Source organism: Balaenoptera borealis (assembly GCF_965194805.1).
Source record: "Balaenoptera borealis genome assembly, chromosome: 7".
Lineage (NCBI taxonomy): Eukaryota > Metazoa > Chordata > Mammalia > Artiodactyla > Balaenopteridae > Balaenoptera > Balaenoptera borealis.
The window spans coordinates 71,088,987-71,107,116 of record NC_138864.1 but is presented as its reverse complement, the minus strand read 5'-3'; the positions used below and the strand labels follow the sequence as shown (position 1 = coordinate 71,107,116).

Here is an 18,130-nt window from a genome sequence, read left to right as displayed (position 1 = left end):
ACCACTTACAAATTATGTAATTTGGGTAAGTAACTTACCCCAAACTGCTCTAAGTCTCTGTTTACTCATGCCTATTACTAAAGGCAGTTGTGAGAGTGAAAGGGAATTAGGGATTTTGGCACAGTGCCTGGCACATAGTCAATACTTAATAAATGTGAATTTTTATATATGCCTACAGGCCTTTTTTCAAATGTTACTTTAAAACTTTGATTGAACAAAGGAATGGTCCTTCTGGAGGCTGGTTATAACACCCAATGGGTATGGCTTTCAGAATACAACCTACCAGGACAACTAAAGGGTGTGGGTGTTTAAAGAGCCCAATAGCAGGTTCTGTGCTGTTGTGTTATGGAGGATGGAATTAGAGCAACTTTATAGGATTAAAATGCTTTCAAAAAGTTGGAGAATATAAAGATACTCAATACCGAATACAGCAATTTCTAGTGAGGTGCTGGGCAATGTCACCATGAGAACCTTTAGAAAGCTTTAGAAGAAAAAGCTTCAAAACAAAAGTTTAACAAAGGCTGTGAACTAAAGAAAACAAAGCACACAGCAGAGGCGCAAATTGAATACTTTAATTCCGTACCTTTTGAGAAGTTCGTGTTTTATAGTTTTCAGGTGTACCAAAGAACGTTGCTGTTCCTCAAATTTAAATATCTCCACAGTGGACTCCATGTGGGGATGATTCACAACATAAAGATAAACAATTTGGTCTAAAGTGGAAAAAAGACATAATTTCCAAGAAGTTTGCTTCTGTTGCAACTATTATTACACCTAGTGTAGAACTTGGTCATGTCCAAGGATTTTTCTTATACATCTTGCATTTGATCCTCGCAACCCATCTGATAGGTAAGTCAAACAAATGCCAGAATCTTCATTTTATTGAAGAAACTGACACTCAGAAGGTTAATGACTTGTCAGCAATTTCATCACCACCCAGTGGCAAAGCCAAGCCCAGATGTTTCTGCAGTGCTCCCTTCAGCCTCACCTGCACACCCTCTCTAACAGGAAGATGCAGAATTACAGTGGTGCATAAACACGGATGCGGTTTCCCAAGGTGGCCCATCAACAAGAGAAGTGGGTACAAGCAAGCAAAGCTTTGCCGAGAATTCTTTTCTGTGAGAACTGCCTACATTGCAACACACGTTCAAGAAGAGTCAGGCCTGTCTAAATATTTTAAAATAAACATTTCCCAGAGAGAGAATGAACTCCTGACACAAGTCACCTACCTGAGGTTGCAGTAACGATATTTAGTTATTCATGAACCCAGTAGACGTGGAATGTAAATACGAATGTAGAAGAAAATAGATTAGCCAATTTTAGGTATAACCAACCTCAGGAATGTTCACCTATCTGTTCTCATACCGTAATGTGAACTGCTGTGAACAGGATTGGGGGTAGTACTCTAGCTTCTCAGAGTACTGTTTTCTGACTTATCAGGAGTTCTAAGTCAGATGAACTCTCGAGTTTGAAAGAGCCTGGGCCCATGCTCCCATTCAGGATTTGATCTGCGTTCATCTCCCCAGTTCCTTTCTTGATGGGGTTTCCAATCATGCAGCAGAGCAAGCCAGAGCCCTGAGATGTGGGGCTTATACTCAGGGCCCCTGAACCACATGGGCACCTTTACCTGAATTAAGGAAAAGTGCTCCCTCACAGATGAATCTTTCTTTTTGTCTGACCCAACTCTGTTCCAGGGCATGGCAACTCTGTTCCAGGGACTTGGCAAGCAGAACCTGAATAGCATTTAGCCCTCACATGGCCCTTCGACCAGACACTCTTGCTGGACACAGCATGAAAAATACATTGCTGTCCTGGCTTTACCCCCTTCTTAAGGCCTCTTTTCATATAAGAGATGCTTGGTGAGAAGACTTTTGTTTTCTGTCTTCTCATTCATGCCAATTTATGTGTAATGTTTTGGCCTTATGAATTAAATACATAATTAAGGGAGGTCACTAACAAATAAAATAAGTTGTCAATCATAACATACTTAACTTCTGAAAGCCTGATTATATGCCTGAGGATTAATCTGTAAACTGGTCCCATCTTAAAAAAAAAAAAAAAAAAAAAAAAGCAAAAACAAACCAAAACCAACCCTTACCTCCCCTTCCTCCCTTAAAAAAACACAACCCACCTCTAACACTATTCCATGGAATAAAATAGCTCCAGGTTAATCTGATGACTCATTACACCTTCTCCAATGAAGCATCATATGTCTAGCTGGGTGTCAGGCAAAAAAAGTGATGACTCTCAAATTATTTAAATAGAGCCAGGAGCCCAAATTTCACCTGAATTAAGGACATAGGATTAGAAGTAAGACCATCTGGGTTCTACTTCTGGAATTGCCATTTACTAATGACAGAAGTGAAGTCACACTTTACTGCATGTCTCTAAACTCCCATTTCTCCATCTATAAAACTATCAATATCTGCCCTGCCTGACTCATAGGGTTCATTCATTTATTCATTTAACACAGGTTCACAGAGCACCTAACATGCTGCAGACACTGTTCTAGACTCTGGGAATCCGGCAATGAACAAGTCACATATGCTTTTATGATGGTTACATTCTAGAGAAGAAAACAGGGAGGAAATAATTAGTAAATAAAAGAATATGGGAGTGGGGAGATATGCCTTCTTCAGACAGTTGCACCCACTTGAAAAGTGACAGTTAAGCTTGGATCTAGAGATGAGAAGGAGCCCACTATAGAGCAATAGTGGGAGAGGGAAAGAAGGTTGTTATCTTTTAACATTAATAAAAAGCATTAATTACCATTTTGATGAGTGCTAAAAGAAGAAGTTCATTGAGAAGAAATATAGCAAGGTTCACAGCCTGAAATAAGATGATAGGAAGGCTTCCCTGAGAAGGTGACATTTAAGCTGAGGCCTGAATGATGAAGAAGAATAAGCCAGAAATAAGTGGAAAGACATTCCAGGCAGAGGGAATTACAGATGCAAAGGCCCTGAGGCATGCAGCATTCTGCAGGACTAAAGGAAATCCAGTGTGACTAGTCCAGAGAGTCAGGGAGCCAGTGGTGTCCACTGAGGCTGGAGAGAGCACCCAGATGCCAGAATATGTAGGGGTAGCGCCTAGGAAACCATTCTGGAGATTTGGGGTTTATCTTCAGAGTGACAGGAACAATATGGTGAATTTTCAGAAGGGAGTGACATGATCAGATTTGTATAAAAAATAATGCTTGCTTATAAAAACGGCTTGAGTTGGTATAAGAGGGAAAGTGCAATCAGGGGCCACTGCAGAATCTAGGATAGACATGTTGGGGACTTGGACTGGGATGGTGCAGTGAGGATGGGGAGAGGTCAGCATTTGGAGAGATATGTGAGGGTTAAATTGGACAGAACTTTGTAACTAGTTGACTGAATGCAGCAGGGAGAGGGGAAGAGTCAAGGTTGGGCCCAGGGTTTTATTTTGAGGAATAAAATATATATAAAGTGCTTTATAAACTGTAAAGCAATATAAAATTGTTAGGTACAATTATCTTTTAAAGAAGGGCTTGCTAGGCAAGTAAACATCATATATTAGATTTCAGGGGAATATTTAACCTACTCAGTAAAATAGTATTCAAGCATTTTAAAAGGTACCCATTCGTTTAAAAATGAACAAGTCTCTGCTGGTGCAGATGAAAGAATGAAACATTGATCAGTTGGATAAGTGGATTGAGATAATTATTAGTCATTTTTTTATTCATTTAAATCACTCTAGCAAATTTAACTTCACAATTAACAATGCATTGTAACTTCAGTATGTATTTGGAAGAATTAAAACACCACTTATTTAAAATTTTTGATTTGCAACACTTCCATTTGGCCTTCCCTTCACGTGTTAATAGTTACTACTAGTGAGGTTTCATTCTTCTTATCTTCTACATGATCTGTGGACCCACAAATATTTAAAAATTAAGTTAGTCTGGAATTATAAACTAAAGTAAAAAATAATATTGGAAATTATTGTTTTAAAGTGTATACAATGTATTCATAACTATGCTTTGTTTTCTCCAGTAGCTTTTTTGAGATATAGTTCACTTGCCATTAAACTCACACTTTCAAAATGTATAGTTTAGTGGTTTTTAGTGTATTCACAGAGTTGTGCAACCAAAACCACTATCTAGTTCCAGAATATTTTCATCACCCCAAAAAGAAACCCCATATCCATTGGCTGTCACTCCCCATTCCCCGCCCCCCCCAAGTCCCTGCCAACCACTAATCTAATTTTTGTCTCTATAAATTTGCCTATTCTGCACATTTAATATAAATGGAATCATACAATATGTGGCATTTAGTGATTGAATTCTTTCACTTAGGATAATGTTTACAAGGTTCATCCATGTTATAGCATTCATCAATACTTCATTTCTTTTTATTGCCGAATAATATTCCATTGTATAAACATACCACCTTTTGGTTATGCATTCAACATTTCATAGGAATTTGGATTATTTTCACCTTTTGAGTATTAGGAGTAATGTTGCTATGAATATATGTGTGTAAGTTTTCGTATAGACCTATGTTTTCAGTTCTCTTAGGTATGTGCCAAGGAGTAGAGTTTCTGCATCATATGGTAGATCTACCTTTAACATTTTGGGGAACTGTCAAACTGCATTCAAAAGTGACTGCACTCAATCCCACCAGCAAAGTGTGAGGATGCCAGTTTCCCTATATCCTTGCCAATGTTTGTTACTGTCTGTCTTTTTTTAATTATAGCCACCCTATGGGTGTGAAGTGGTATCTCATGATGGTTTTGATTTGCATTTCCCTAATGACTAAGGATACTGAGTATCTTTTCATGTGTTTATTGGCCATTTGTGTATCTCTTTGGAAAGATATACTGAGATCCTTTGTCCATTTTTTAACTGGGTATTTGTCTTTTTGTTGTTGAGATATAAAAATTATATATTCTGGATATAAGCCTCATCAGATATCTGATTTGCAATCTTTTTCTCTTATGCTTTAGGTTGTTTTTTCACTTCCTTGATGGTGTCTTTTGAAGTTTTTAATTTTAACAATGTCTAATTCATCCATTGTTTTCTTTTATGTTGCTTTATAAATGTGACGAGATTATTTTCAAAGGGCCTTTAGTTTATATGTTAGATTTCTGAGAACAATATCCCAACTGGTTTTGATGGTCAGATGAGAAGAAAAGGGGGTAGGAGAAAGAGGGTGTGACCACAGTCTAGTCTCCCCCTCTTCAACATGACTTTAAAAAATGTTTTGATACATATTTATTATCTTATAAATATACATCTTCATGGTAAAATAGCATCTTCCCTCCTTTCACATACATGTTGAATAGTTGAAGATGAGTGGTTTGTATTTCCCTCATTTTCCCCTTATTCTTAAGCATTCAAGCTTTACCTTTGTCGATGAAAGTACTGATCCCATGTGGATTAAATGATGCTTTGTCAAAACCATCACTGATGTTTAGTGCCTGGACCCTTGGGTTTTGCTCATTTAAATCCATCAAGAAGATTTGTCCTGGCTCATCTGGTGCAAAGTTTGGCATGCCTGGATATTTTAATCCCTTTAAAATATAGAGAATAAGTATGCACATATACACATATCAAAGCAACGTTTTCACATGGAAGCTAAAATCTCAAGGCCTAACAAAAATGTTCAAAGCTCTAAATTTCTTTTAGATTTCTGGGATTTTTCACACTGTCAGGTATTGCCATTATCTGATCTGAGGGATTACCAATGTCATCTAAGCCATTGCAAATGGGAATATGGGAAGAACCTATGTTCAATTTTTAATATATAGAGAAGGAGTTAGACCAAAAAGCATAATGCAAGAGACTAAGCTGTATTACTTTGTTTGAGTCCCTTGACCTGCCTGTACTACAGGTTTCTCATTTATAATATGAGGAAATTAAAATGTTTAATTGCGAAGGTTCTTTCTAGTCCTATTCTATATATAATGAACGCTCCTCAAAGCAGAGAGAAGGGGTGTATGGGTTTATTGCACTGCTCTCATCCTACATCCATTATATTATGTAATGACAAAGAGAATAATCAGCCAAGAATTAACATAGGGGAACCAGTTTCATACAGTTTACTATTTCTGACCTATTTTGTTCCTACAGATATGTCCAAAGATTTGGATGTGAATCCTTTCCTCCAAATATTGTAAAAAGTTCATTCCAGTAACTTGGACAGTGGCTCTTTCTCCTGGAAGAACCAGGTGTTTATCAACCAATAATAGGCATCCTGAATGTATTGGGCCTTTGCTGCATCCCAGGTCATTGTGTCAAAACTTGGGGTTGGTTTATTCTATACCAATTACAAAACTCAGCCCACTTCCTCCCTGTATCCTTCCCCCATCACTCTGATGTATATCAACATCAACAACATTGTATCTTTTCTTGTACCCTCACTTCCACTTATAATCAGTTTAAATTCTTTCCTTCTCTCTCTCTCTCCCTCCTTCTTCCTTCTTCCTACTCTACCTTCTCCCTTGCTCTCCCTCTCCCCTTCCTTTCTTACACACACACACACAACACACACACACACACACACACACACACACACTCTCTTACTTACAATTATACTATTCTTGGCCCTTCCACTGTCCCTCCCTCCCCCCTCCCACCCCCTGGGGTAGTCAATCTTCAGTTTCAAACAACCCCACCTATATCTTCAAGCTTTTCTTAGAACAGTTCTTCTATGCTTAAATCTTATAGGAAATCTAGCTTTCCCCAGACAATACTGGCCACTGAAGCCCATCAGTGGAAGGTCTATTCCCTCTATCATTCCTTCTCCTTAAGTCACCACACCTAGAGGAGAGATTGGCATGTCCCTAGCCACAAACTTCTGCTTCCAGAGCTCGAATCTGCCATCATCAGTCAAGAGCCCGTCTTCCAAGGAAGCCTCACTCTTTGCTTACTGCTTCCTTATCAAATTCTTTGCCAAGTCTCTTTGCCCTGTTCTAGCTCTTATACTGTATAGGGCTAGTCTAAAATCAGGTTGAAAAACATTACATCCCAACTTCAACCAGACATTGAATACTATTTATCAATATTTGTGTTCATTCTAGTAGGTAATCTATTGCATATTCCAAGTATCAATTCGAAATTTATTTCATTATCTTCAGGAGTCCACACCATCTTCTCCTATTCTCAATGGATAACTTTACCTGCTATTTCTCTGAAAAAAATCCTTGCCATTCAACATGAATTTCCTCTGATTCCCTCCTTTCTGTCTCAGTAATTCTTCAGTTTTACCAATTCTCGTCCTTTCTCCCTTTTCTTAAGGAAAGAGTATCTTTCTTCTGTTCTTAAGTTAACTCCAACACCTGTTTATTTCGTTCCCTGTTCCCTAGGGCCTGTCTTTAGAAATCACATCTTCTCTCTCTTGTTTCACCACTCATTCTTCACCAATGCCCCCTTCTTTTGCCTGAAAAATTGCTCATTTCTCCTTCCTTGAAACAAATCTTTTCCAACTTTATTACTTCAAATAGGCATTTTTCTCACCTTCCCTTCACTGTCAAATTTCTCGGAAACATCACTTGACCTTGTTGCCTTGATTTGAATTGCTCCAACTCTTAGTTCCCTGGAATCAGTTTTCTACCAGTATGTAGAAACGCCTCTATAAAGGTCATATCAATGGTCTCCAAAATGTCTTATTTGATAACCCTTCTACATTTGCTTATCTGTATCTCTGTGGCATTTAACACTATGGTAGAACCTTTATTTCTTATCAAAAAGTCAAAAGTAGAATTTCCAGTTAGAATTCCTGCTTCTCTTCTATCGCACAGAATTACTCTCTAAATCAGCATCTTCCAAACATGTTCTAGGATGGCAAGAAAGGGCAGTAGGAGGTAACCAAGAACAAGGACTCGAATTTATTGCAGTACAGAAAGATTAAAAATAAGCAAAGAACATTATCCTTATCCTATAAGAATGAGTTGTTTGTTATTTTGCAAAAAGAGCTAACATTTCTCATGGAATTATTTGTGATGAAAATCTCTACTTTCTGAATAGCAAGAATTTAGTACACTTAGTTCTAGTGAAAATAGAAAAGAAACATAGAGTAGGAACTACAAATATTATTTCCTAATAGCAAAGAAATCGCCTAGCTGTAAAGTAATTATTTTTAGAGGTCTATTTGGCATAACATTGAAAATCTAAATTGACAATAGGTAATTTAAGTCAACAAAGAAAAAGCTTTTCTAGACAGCTTTGTTTTATTTTTGGTTTGGGAGGAAAACTAAAGAAATAAAGTCCCTCACACCCGCCCTCCCACCCTCACATGTACCACCAGCAGCAGCAATTTAAAATCCAAATGAGACCCTGACTATACTTAAGAATTTAGAAATTGGGGCCATTAAGGAATATTTTATGTGCCCTGTTTCTGGCCAAAAAGATATAGATTTTAAAAATTTATGTTATTTGGTAGTATTTTATTGGCTAAAATGGAATATTAGAGCATGCAATTCCAGCAATCAGAATTCACATTGGAAAGGTAGTCAATCTACTTTTTTCAAAATCCTAGGTCCCGTTCCAAATGCAACTGATTTAATAAGTACATGATAATTTTCAACATCTTCACAACATATACATTTTAATTTATTGAAATTCAGTCCTTCACATAGCTTCCTCATCATCCCAAACCTGTGAAGGTGGTATTGAGAATAAAATGCAGGTTTTTCCCTACTCCTCTTTGAAAGAGCTTCTCTTTGAAAGGCAAGGTACCCAAGGTGGAAAATGCTCAGGGTTTTGAATTGAGTAACATGGTTAACATTCAATCCACAAACATTTACTGAGCTCCAAACATAGGAAGGCATAACGAGAGGAATACTAATTAGTGAGAAGATGATTTCCAGAAGCTGAGGCCCAGCCAATAGGGTGATGATGAGGATGAACAACAGCTGAGCAAATCTGGAGCCTCGTCTAGGAATCGAATGGAATTCAATATACATTTATTGAGACACTACTGGGTATATAACTGCCCACAGGGAGCTGCCCACCAAGGGTTAGGCAAGACTGGCATTTCCGTGGTATCTTAATTAGCCTTCTGGAATCCCATTTTGGCTTTTTTAGTTGACTAGTTTACCCATGGGCGGGATGAATGTGTAGGGATCCATCTGGCAGCTGTAGTCGGCAACATTAATGTACTGTCCATGCAGCTATTGACATGAGCATCTGAGGGGCATGGAAAATACTCACACTGGAGATAAAAGCCAGCCCAGTAGGAAGTATATCAATATCTTCAGAGCCATTTTCTGCAAAAGAAGCAGAGGATCAGAAAGATGCATGTACAAAGGCTTAAAAAGTAAATCTCGCACATAGTCAAGACTTTGAACTTCTTTTGGAAACTACCTTAACTTGTTTAACTATTTACTTGGGAAACTATATTAACTTTCAGGACTCCCACAGGCATGATACACTCCACTAAAACCTGAGCCAGACTCTTGAAATACTAAATTCTTTTTTTTTTTAGAAGTCCATTTTCAGGAGAAAAAAAGCAAATAACTATAAAATAAATTCATATCCTAGATTTATTCTTTAAATAAAAACTCTCAGGGTATGTCCTAAGAGATTCAGCTTTATTCCCCACAGAAGACTTATCTACAGACCAAGTGATAACATTTGGAAAGGCCTCACTGGGAAGCTCTCTTAAAGGCCTTTCTGCCAAGTATTTCTCCTCTCCAACTTGTTGAGGCCTGAAAAACCTATCCTTCTCCTATCATATTGGGAAATTACTGAGTAACTGTTCTCTGTTATAAAACCAATAGATCTTAGGATGAACTACTGGAAATAATTGAATTTGAAAGATTTTAGTCAGATCTTTTTCTCACTGAGAGCTGGTCATAAGCATTTTTCTATGGAAAGAGGCATATGATAAGTAAGATATGACTAAGAACAGGATGAAAAAGGGGCTTGCGTAGCTTCTAGTAGAGAGATAGACCCACATATAATGTGATCCCAAGCAGGCAGCATTGAGGGTGAAATGAAGGCAATGGTTATTGAGTGTGGTAAACTGTAATTTACAAATATGGTAGAAACAGGATGTATCAAAGCCACGTGCTCTTCTTTTTTTTTAAATTTGAATTTTATTTATTTTTATACAGCAGGTTCTTGTTAGTTATCTATTTTATACATATTAGTGTATACATGTCAATTCTAATCTCCCAGTTCATCCCACCACCACCCCCCCGCCACCCCACTTTCCCCCCTTGGTGTCCAAACTTTTGTTCTCTACATCTGTGTCTCTTATTTCTGCCTTGCAAACCTGTTTATCTGTACCATTTTTCTAGATTCCACATATATGCATTAATATACAATATTTGTTTTTCTCTTTCTGACTTACTTCACTCTGTATGACAGTCTCTAGGTCCATCCACGTCTCTACAAATGACCCAATTTCATTCCTTTTTATGGCTGAGTAATATTCCTTTGTACGTATGTACCATATCTTCTTTATCCATTCATCTGTCGATGGGCATTTAGGTTGCTTCCATGACCTGGCTACTGTAAACAGTGCTGCAATGAACATTGGGGTGCATGTGTCTTTTTGAATTATGGTTTTCTCTGGGTATATGCCCAATAGTGGGATTGCTGGGTCATAAGGTAATTCTATTTTTAGTTTTTTAAGGAAACTCCATACTGTTCTCCATAGTGGCTGTATCAATTTACATTCTCACCAATAGTGCTAGAGGGTTCCCTTCTCTCCATACCCTCTCCAGCATTTGTTGTTTGTAGATTTTCTGATGATGCCCATTCTAAACAGTGTGAGGTGATACCTCATTGTAGTTTTGATTTGCATTTCTCTAATAATTAGTGATGTTGAGCAGCTTTTCATGTGCCTCTTGGCCATCTGTATGTCTTCTTTGCAGAAATGTCTATTTAGGTCTTCTGCGCATTTTTAGATTGGGTTCTTTGTTTTTTTAATATTGAGTTGTATGAGCTGTTTATATATTTTGGAGATTAATCCTTTGTCCATTGATTTGTTTGCAAATATTTTCTCCCATTCTGAGGGTTGGTTTTTTGCCTTGTTTATAGTTTCCTTTGCTGTGCAAAAGCTTTTATGTTTCATTAGGTCCCATTTGTTTGTTTTTGTTTTTATTTCCATTACTCTAGGAGGTGGGTCAAAAAAGATCTTGCTGTGATTTATGTCAAAGAGTGTTCTTCCTATGTTTTCCTCTAAGAGTTTTATAGTATCTGGTCTTATATTTAGGTCTTTAATCCATTTTGAGTTTATTTTTGTGTATGGTGTTAGGGAGTGTTCTAATTTCATTCTTTTACATGTAGCTGTCCAGTTTTCCCAGCACTGCTTATTGAAGAGACTGTCTTTTCTCCATTGTATAACCTTGCCTCCTTTGTCATAGATTAGTTGACCATAGGTGTGTGGGTTTATCTCTGGGCTTCTATCCTGTTCCATTGATCTATATTTCTGTATTTGTGCCAGTACCATATTGTCTAGATCACTTTAGCTTTGTAGTATAGTCTGAAGTCAGGGAGTCTGATTCCTCCAGCTCCGTTTTTTTCCCTCAAGATTGCTTTGGCTATTAGGGGTCTTTTGTGTGTCCATACAAATTTTAAGATTTTTTGTTCTAGCTCTGTAAAAAATGCCATTGGTAATTTGATAGGGATTGCATTGAATCTGTAGATTGCTTTGGGTAGTATAGTCATTTTCATAATATTGATTCTTCTAATCCAAGAACATGGTATATCTCCCCAGCTGTTTGTGTCATCTTTTCCAGTTTATATTCTTTTATTTCTTTTTCTTCTCTGCTTGCTGTGGCTAGGACTTCCAAAACTATGTTGAATAATAGTGGTGAGAGTGGACATTCTTGTCTTGTTCCTGATCTTAGAGGAAATGCTTTCAGTTTTTCACCATTGAGAATGATGTTTGCTGTGGGTTTGTCATATATGGCCTTGATTATGTTAAGGTAGGTTCCCTCTATGCGCACTTTCTGGAGAGTTGTTTATCATAAACCGGTGTTGAAGTTTTTCAAAAGCTTTTTCTGCATCTATTGAGATGATCATATGGTTTTTATTCTTTAATTTGTTAATATGGTGTATCACGCTGGTTGATTTGAGTACATTGAAGAATCCTTGCATCCCTGGGATAAATCCCACTTAATCATGGTGTATGATCATTTTAATGTGTTGTTCGATTTTGTTTGCTAGTATTTTGTTGAGGATTTTTGCATCTATATTCATCAGTGATATTGGTCTGTAATTTTCTTTTTTTGTAGTATCTTTGTCTGATTTTGGTATCAGGGTGATGGTGGCCTCATACAATGAGTTTGGGAGTGTTTCTTCCTCTGCAATTTTCTGGAAGAGTTTGAGAAGGATGGGTGTTAGCTATTCTCTAAATGTTTGACAGAATTCACCTGTGAAGCCATCTGGTCCTGGACTTTTGTTTGTTGGAAGATTTTTAATCACAGTTTCAATTTCACTACTTGTGACTGATCTGTTCATATTTTCTATTTCTTCCTGGTTCAGTCTTGTGAGGTTATACCTTTTTAAGAATTTGTCCATTTCTTCCAGGTTGTCCATTTTATTGGCATAGTGTTGCTTGTAGTATAGTCTCTTATGATGCTTTGTATTTCTGCGGTGTCCATTGTAACTTCTCCTTTTTCATTTCTCATTTTATTGATTTGAGTCCTCTCCCTCTTTTTCTTGATGAGTCTGGCTAAAGGTTTATCAATTTTGTTTATCTTCTCAAAGAACCAGCTTTTAGTTTTATTGATCTTTGCTGTTGTTTTGTTTGTTTCTACTTCATTTATTTCTGCTCTGATCTTTATGATTTCTTTCCTTCTACTAACTTTGGGTTTTGTTTGTTCTTCTTTCTCTAGTTCCTTTAGGTGTAGGGTTAGAATATTTATTTGAGATTTTTCTTGTTTCTTGAGGTAGGATTGTATTCCTGTAAACTTCCCTCTTAGAACTGCTTTTGCTGCATCCCATAGGGTTTGGATTGTCGTGTTTTCATTGTCATTTGTCTCTAGGTATTTTTTGATTTCCTCTTTGATTTCTTCAGTGATCTCTTGGTTATTTAGTAATGTAGTGTTTAGCCTCCATGTGTTTGTGTTTTTTACATTTTTTTCCCTGTAATTGATTTCTAATCTTTTAAGCATTGTGGTTGGAAAAGATGCTTGATATGATTTAAATTTGCCAAGTCTTGATTTGTGACCCAAGATGTGATCTATCCTGGAGAATGTTCCATGTGCACTTGAGAAGAAAGTGTAATCTGCTGTTTTCAGATGGAATGTCCTATAAATATAAATTAAATATATCTGGTCTATTGTGTCATTTAAAGCTTGTGTTTCCTTAATTTTGTGTCTGGATGATCTGTCCATTAGTGTAAGTGAGGTGTTAAAGTCCCCCACTATTATTATGTTACTGTCGATTTCCTCTTTTATAGCTGTTAGCATTTGCCTTATGTATTGTGGTGCTCCTATGTTGGGTGCTTATATATTTACAATTGTTATATCTTCTTCTTGGATTGATCCCTTAATCATTATGTAGTGTCCTTCTTTGTCTCTTGTAACAGTCTTTATTTTAAAGTCTATTTTTTCTGATATGAGAATTGCTACTCCAGCTTTCTTTTGATTTCCATTTGCATGGAATATCTTTTTCCATCCCCTCACTTTCAGTCTGTATGTGTCCCTAGGTCTGAAGTGGGTCTCTTGTAGACAGCATATATATGGGTCTTGTTTTATTACCCATTCAGCGAGCCTGTGCCTTTTGGTTGGAGCATTTAATCCATTCACATTTAAGGTAATGATTGATATGTATGTTCCTATTACCATTTTCTTTATTGTTTTGGGTTTGTTTTTGTAGGTCCTTTTCTTCTCTTGTGTTTCCCACTTAGAGAAGTCCCTTTAGAATCTGCTGTAGAGCTGGTTTGGTAGTGCTGAATTCTCTTAGCTTTTGCTTGTCTGTAAAGCTTTTGATTTCTCCATCAAATCTGAATGAGATCCTTGCCAGGTAGAGTAATCTTGGTTGCAGGTTCTTCCTTTTCATCACTTTAAATATATCATGCCACTCCCTTCTGGTTTGTAGAGTTTCTGCTGAGAAATCAGCTGTTAACGTTATGGGAGTTCCGTTGTATGTTATTTGTCATTTTTCCCTTGCTGCTTTTAATAATTTTTCTTTGTCTTTAATTTTTGTCAATTTGATTACTACGCGTCTCGGTGTGTTTCTTCTTGGGTTTATCCTGCCTGGGACTCTCTGCACTTCCTGGACTTGGGAGGCTATTTCCTTTCCCATGTTAGGGACGTTTTGGACTATAATCTCTTCAAATATTTTCTGGGGTCCTTTCTCTCCCTCTTCTCCTTTGGGACCCCTATAATGTGAATGTTCGTGCGTTTAATGCTGTTCCAGAGGTCTCTTAGGCTGTCTTCATTTCTTTTCATTCTTTTTTCTTTATTTTGTTTCGTGGCAGTGATTTCCACCATTCTGTCTTCCAGGTCACTTATCCGTTCTTCTGCCTCATTTATTCTGCTATTGATTCCTTTTAGGGTATTTTTCATTTCAGTTATTGTATTGTTCATCTCTGTTTGTTTGTTCTTTAATTCTTCTAGGTGTTTGTTAAACATTTCTTGCATCTTCTCGATCTTTGCCTCCATTCTTTCCTGAGGTCCTGGATCACGTTCACTATCATCATTCTGAATTCTTTTTCTGGAAGTTTGCCTATCTCCACTTCATTTAGTTGTTTTTCTGGGGTTTTATCTTGTTCCTTCATCTGGTACATAGTCCTCTCCTTTTCATTTTTTCTATCTTTCTGTGAATGTGGTTTTTGGTCCACAGGCTGCAGGATTGTAGTTCTTGCTTCTTCTGTCTGCCCTCTGGTGGATTAGGCTATCTAAGAGGCTTGTGGAAGTTTCCTGATGGGAGGGATTGGTGGTGGGTAGAGCTGGGTGTTGCTCTGGTGGGCAGAGCTCAGTAAAACTTTAATCCGCTTGTCTGCTGATGGGTGGGGCTGAGTTCCCTCCCTGTTGGTTGTTTGGCCTCAGGCGACCCAGCAGTGGAGCCTACAGGCTCTTTGGTGGGGCTAATGGTGGACTCTGGGAGGCCTCACACCAAGGAGTACTTCCCAGAACTTCTGCTGCCAGTGTCCTTGTCCCCGTGGTGAGCCACAGCCACCCCAACCTCTGTAGGAGACCCTCCAACACTAGCAGGTAGGTCTGGTTCAGTCTCCTATGGGGTAACTGTTCCTTCCCCCTCGGTTCTGACGCACACACTACTTTGTGTGTGCCTTCCAAGAGTGGAGTCTCTGTTTCCCCCCCAGTCCTGTCAAAGTCCTGCAATCAAATCCTGCTAGCCTTCAAAGTCTGATTCTCTGGGAATTCCTCCTCTCATTGCCGGACCCCCAGGTTGGGAAGCCTGACATGGGGCTTAGAACCTTCACTCCAGTGGGTGGATTTCTGTGGTACAAGTGCTCTCCAGTTTGTGAATCACCCACGCAGCAGTTATGGGGTTTGATTTTATTGTGATTGCGCCCCTCCAACCATCTCATTGCGGCTTCTCCTTTGTGTTTGGATGTGGGGTATCTTTTTTGGTGAGTTCCAGTGTCTTCCTGTGGATGATTGCTCAGCAGTTAGATGTGATTCCAGTGCTCTCGCAGGAGGGAGTGAGAGCACGTCCTTCTACTCTGCCATCTTGAACCAATCCCCACATGCTCTTCTTAAAATGTGATGTTCGTGCTCTTCCATTAAGAGGCTACGTCTGTATCCTCTCTGCTTGAACCTGGGTGGACCTTTCTAACTGCTTTGACAAATAGAATGAAGAGGAAGTGATGCCACCTGACATACAAGGTAAAGTCATAACCAAACCTGCCACCGCTTTCTCTCTCTCTCAAGGCATGTACTTTGGGACCCCTGAACCTAAAAATAAGAAGTCTGGTACTTTAAAGCTACAGAAGAGAGACTGTGGAGAGACCACACAGTGCAGAGAGAGGTCTGGAGGAGTCTCAGATGACTTTAGTTCCCAGCCTTTCAGTCACCCTAGCTGATGCAAAAGGAACAGAGATGAGCTGTCTCCACTAAGCCCTGCCCAAACTGCAAACTCATAAGCAAAATAACTATTGTCTTTTTATTTTTTTAAAAAAACAGGGTATTTATTTATTTATTTATTTTGGCTGCGTTGGGTCTTGTTGCTGTGCATGGGCTTTCTCTAGTTGCAGCTAGTGGGGGCTACTCTTCGTTGTGGTGCATGGACTTCTCATTGTGGTGGCTTCTCTTGTTGCAGAGCACGGGCTCTAGGCGCGAGGGCTTCAGTACTTGCAGCATGCGGGCTCAGTAGTTGTGGCACGCTGGCTCTAGAGAGCAGGCTCAGTAGTTGTGGCGCACAGGCTTAGTTGCTCTGCAGCATGTGGGATCTTCCCGGACCAGGGATTGAACCCATGTCCCCTGCATTGGCAAGCAGATTCTTAACCACTGTGCCACCAGGGAAGTCCTATTGTCCTTTTAAGTCACTAAGTTTTGGGGTAGTTTGTTGCACAGCTATAGTAAATGGAATACATGGGAAAATGGTTACCTAAGATAATGGGTTATTAGTGTGTCAAAAGGCAATTGAGAGAGGATAGAGGAGAACAGGGGAAAGAAAAGTGGAACAAAGCCAAAGAAAATGCAAATTTGAATCAACAGAATAATAAACAATAGGCACTGAAAATTGGAGGACAGAGATTTAATCATATTGATTATGCTGAAGGTTGAAACTAATCCCCAACCAGTAACCTGATAATTACATTAATCAGAGCTTTCCATTTTCTAAGCAGTACAGTTAATCAAGATTTACCTATATATGGTATTTTGATGGCCTGAAAGATTTAGTGCTTTTTCTACATGGAGTAAAATAGACTTTGGGAGAATCCAGCAAAATGAATAAAGCAATTTTAGAAATCATGTTGAATATGGGTGGGTTAGTTTTTGAACAAACTTTTTTCTCTCATTTTTTTTCTCTAAACAATCACTTCTTGGTTTCCTTTTGCCCGATCTCCTTCCCACCTCCATCCTGGATGTGGATACTCCCCAGGCTCTACCTGCCCTTGGCTATTTCTAGGGACAGAGTACCCATCCTACCTGCATCATTGACTCTAGCCCCATGGCTTCAGCTTCCACGCACATGCTCTTGATTCTCCAATCTCTAAATCAAGCCCAATTTCCAGGCCTCTGTATTCACCTGTATATTGGACATTTCTACCTGGCCTTTTCATTTCTCATACTCAGCATGTCTCAAACTGACCTGGAAATTTCCCTCTTGAATCTGCTCCATTTTCTATATTTCAGTTTCCGTGGATGACACTTCTATCCCCCAAGTACACAAAGTAGGAACCTTGGAGTTATCTTTGATGCTTTCCTTTTCCTTACTCCCCAAATCTAACTAATCACAAGTCTTTCAAGCTCTAGAGCTCCCTCCTGGATTTCTATAATAGCTTCCTAATGGGTCAGCTTTGCTCCCCTACAACCATTCTCTGCACTGTTGATAGTCATCTTTTTAAATTGCAAAGTTGACCTTGTTATGCCCCTGCTTAAAACCCTCCAATGGTCCACTAGGGCTGGTAGTATAAATCCCAAATTCTCCGCAGAATTGAGGCTCCAGTCTCAATTCTTGTGGCTCCCACTCTTCACTCTCCATTCCAGGTGTGCTGCAGTACTTCTGTCGGCAGTTCCTAAAATGTGCCAGACTCATTCAGCTACATGCCTGAGCACATGCTGCTTCGTGCTTCTCGGCAACCCACACCTTTCCCACACCACCCTCACCTCCACTTGGCTGAGGGTCACGGGCTCTTAAACATGAGTTGTATGCTACCCTCTCGGCCTTTTCAACCTCTCTTGGCTCCAGCATCCATTTTATGTACTGATACGGTCACCTGTTACTGCATCCACCATGACATTTTCCACACTTGGGCTGCAACCTCCTGCATTTGTTAATGTTCTAGTAGAAAGTAAGCTTCCTGGAAACAAGGACCAGGTTTTATTCAGTACAGTATACTTGCACCCAATATAATACCTGCCTTTTCACTATAAAAGCTTTCAGTAAAAGCTGGTGGGTTGACTAGAAAAGATAAACTGCTTTAGTTTCTTGAACTTTGTCTTGTCTTGAGGTTAAATTATTGATGTGTGTGTTAATTTCTGAGTAGAAGAGGTCCTGAGTTGTATACTCTCTGGTTTGGTC

At 38.8% G+C, this 18,130-nt stretch overlaps 1 protein-coding gene and 1 long non-coding RNA gene across 3 annotated transcripts in view; both read right to left on the bottom strand.

Annotated features, from left to right (window-relative positions):
* Window positions 1-18,130, bottom strand: part of PON3 (paraoxonase 3) — a 31,944-nt gene that overhangs the window by 9,316 nt on the left and 4,498 nt on the right. For both annotated transcript variants that reach the window (XM_082398544.1, XM_082398545.1), the window contains exons 3-5: window positions 9,170-9,225; window positions 5,364-5,529; window positions 584-710 (exon numbers count right to left, since the gene is read on the bottom strand). In XM_082398544.1, coding sequence (XP_082254670.1) covers window positions 584-710; window positions 5,364-5,529; window positions 9,170-9,225 — 349 coding nt within the window. The remainder of the gene's footprint in view (window positions 1-583; window positions 711-5,363; window positions 5,530-9,169; window positions 9,226-18,130) is intronic.
* Window positions 10,154-16,310, bottom strand: LOC309631835. The gene is made up of 2 exons (XR_014246596.1): window positions 12,086-16,310; window positions 10,154-11,654 (listed from the first exon to the last, which is right to left on the bottom strand). It is a non-coding gene; the product is annotated as an uncharacterized lncRNA (long non-coding RNA).